General features: G+C 38.9%; 1 protein-coding gene across 1 annotated transcript in view; it reads right to left on the bottom strand.

Annotated features, from left to right (window-relative positions):
- The window catches only part of LOC107680012 (PRKC apoptosis WT1 regulator protein-like), a 63,588-nt gene that overhangs the window by 27,367 nt on the left and 33,419 nt on the right, over positions 1-2,802 (bottom strand). Inside the window, exon 4 of the mRNA XM_016475755.1 lies at positions 2,582-2,610. Coding sequence (XP_016331241.1) covers positions 2,582-2,610 — 29 coding nt within the window. The remainder of the gene's footprint in view (positions 1-2,581; positions 2,611-2,802) is intronic.

Below are 2,802 nucleotides of genomic sequence, written 5' to 3'. Positions count from 1 at the left end.
ACACACACACACACACACACACACATATATATATATATATTTTATCTGGAACATCTAAATTAATACATATTCCCTTCCTTTTGAACATGTCATATACAGCACACAACAAACTAAAAGGGGTCATGCTTATTAACGCTGAAATAGCATTTTCGATCAGTGTGCCCGGTTCGTGGTACTGCACACCTCTAATGGACACGCTTCTTAAAAGCAGAAATAAAAAACACAGGTGAGCACTTTTTCATTCGGTGTTCATAAAAGAAGCCTCGCTAAAACATCTTTTCACACATTTTTCTTCCTTCAAATGAGACCTCAACCCTTTTCTAACATAATGGCTCGGAAAGTGCGTCATTTATTTCACAGGAGCGGAAATAAGAAAGCTTAAGTAGTAAATTATCAGAGTATGAAAAGCCTTTTTATGGCACAGTAGAAGGCATTAGAGCAATGCACTTTCATTAGCGAGGAGAACAGACCTGCTCCTTACAGGACTGTGCCTTGGGACACCGCTGTGCAGCTAGTCAAAAAAGGGGGGAGGGCGGTTGGGGAAGAATATCTGTCTTTTTCCATTTGTTTCACTTTCTCCCCGTCTCTCTCGCTCTTCACTTAGCCCAGAAACTCTGGGAATATTCATGTGGAACTTACTTTAACCAGCTTCATTTCTGTAATTACATATGTGGAAGACTTGGAGAGGATTCCTTCATAATATTTCACTCATTCGGCTGATAACCCCTTTCCAGGAATCAAATTAATAGGCCTTCTTTTCACTTCGGAGTGTTGATCTGAGCAAGGCCTGTACATTCCACAAAAGCGGGAAGAAAAGAACTGGCAACAAATCAGAGAAAGGCTCATATGTGTGGTCTTTTTTTTTCACCTGCCCAAGAATTTGTAGATTTATGAACTCCTTGCATGGAAACTGTAGATAATGTTAAAGATTTAATGTATCAGAAGTTAGATGCATTGCCTCGACCGATGGTGTGAGTATGGGGCGCCCGACCGATGAAAGACTGAGAATAAAGCTGTAAACCTCAACTTTTGCGCTTCCGATTGGTGACGTTGACAGTGCAGAAATGGCATGCCTAAAACAGAGTCTCTGTGGCTAGTCTCATCCAGAGAATCATCTGGATACACCTCTTAAAGGAGATCATGAAATCAAAACTGAGCCTATTTATTTTCTTAATAAATGTCCCTGATCTTATAGTGCCTTCAGTTTCTTCATGGAAAATTCCTAGTTAAAGGGATAATTCACCCCAAAATTTAAATTACCCCATGATTTACTTGCGCTACACATTAAGTTGGGATATGGATATTTTTCTTACACAAACACATCGATTCACTTCAGAAGGCCTTTATTAACCCCCTGGAGCCGTGTAGAGCACTTTTTATGATGGATGCATGCACTTTATTTTGCTTCAAAATCTCGATCCCCAGAGCCAGGACATTTTTAAATATAGCTCCGATTCAAGGCAAGGCAAAGAAAGTCATATACACCTGGAATGGCTTGAGGGTGAGTTAATCATGGGGTAATTTTCATTTTGGGTGAACTATACCTTTAAGAGTTACTCAAGTCAAGTAAGGTCAGGTTTATTTGTATAACGCTTTTCACAATACACGTCGTTTCACAGCAACTTTACAGATGATTGTGACCTTAATTATTGTAATAGAAAATAAATAATTTTGTGGTAGATGTCTATGATTCATTTTTTATATCTTTAGTCTTAATTATGTGTGGAATAAATAGAAAAGGATGTGCATTATACATAAGTATAGCTTTATCTGTGTGTAATGTAACACCGCCTCTTAAAGGGGTCATATGATGCGATTTCTATTTTTCTTTTTCTTTAGTGTGTTACGTAGCTATTTGTGCATATATAAGATCTGCAGCGTTACAAAGCTCAAAGTCTCCCACAAAAGGATTTATTCTATCTAAAAAAGATGGCTGATCCAGACTAAAACGCCTCATTCAAACACGCCCCCACATCTCTATGTCACGATGTGGAAATATTTGCATAATGCCGCCCAAATGTTCATGCAAAGAAAGAAGGCTTGGTTTCAGGAACAGCAGTAGTGTTGATGCAGCCATGTCAGGGAGACGCTGTGTGTTTCTGTGCGAAAGCAAAAGCACTTTATTTGGCCTTCCGGAAGTAGATGCAATTAGGAATCATTGGTTAAGATTTATTTACAACAGAACAACACAACCTAGATGTTCGAATTTGTGCAACGCATTTTATGGACAACAGTTTTGTGAACCTAGGAGAGTAGCCTACAAGGCTGGCTGTGCAAAGGCTATTTAAAAAAAAAAATGGGTCAATTCAGACTTTGCTATGCCAGTTAAGCCATGCTGTCGTTTCACAGGCTTTAAATCCCTTTCTTCTGATGAGACGCTTCTTTTTCAGTATTTTTACTAAGGCAAATTTTTAAGCCAGGAGAATACTTTTTACATCTGACATAAGCCATCAGATGAGCGAATGGTCCAGTTGCGGTGAACAGCTAAAACGGTTTAATCCCTTCGATCTCCCTCTGTGCAATGCAGTGCTGAATAGACATATCTTACCCGCTGATAGACATTAGATGCAGTCAGACTCACCTCTTATGACTTCTGGATCTCGGAGTGTCCTGAAAAATAAAACAGAGGCATAAAAATGAGAATAACCCCTTGGTTTAGTGCTAAATTTCTCAATATAACTATTGTTTGTATAGCTGGAACCCTTAACCATAAAAAATGTGGCATTTTGATCATCACAGATGAAAACATGAGAGCACTGAAACAGATCAAAAAGTGTGTGTGAGAGAGAGAGAGAGAGAGAG

The sequence above is a fragment of the Sinocyclocheilus anshuiensis genome, unplaced genomic scaffold (genome assembly GCF_001515605.1).
Source record: "Sinocyclocheilus anshuiensis isolate Anshui unplaced genomic scaffold, SAMN03320099.WGS_v1.1 scaffold200, whole genome shotgun sequence".
In the NCBI taxonomy this organism is placed as follows: domain Eukaryota; kingdom Metazoa; phylum Chordata; class Actinopteri; order Cypriniformes; family Cyprinidae; genus Sinocyclocheilus; species Sinocyclocheilus anshuiensis.
Note: the sequence above shows the minus strand (reverse complement) of the source record. Positions and strands in the feature narration are given on the sequence as shown.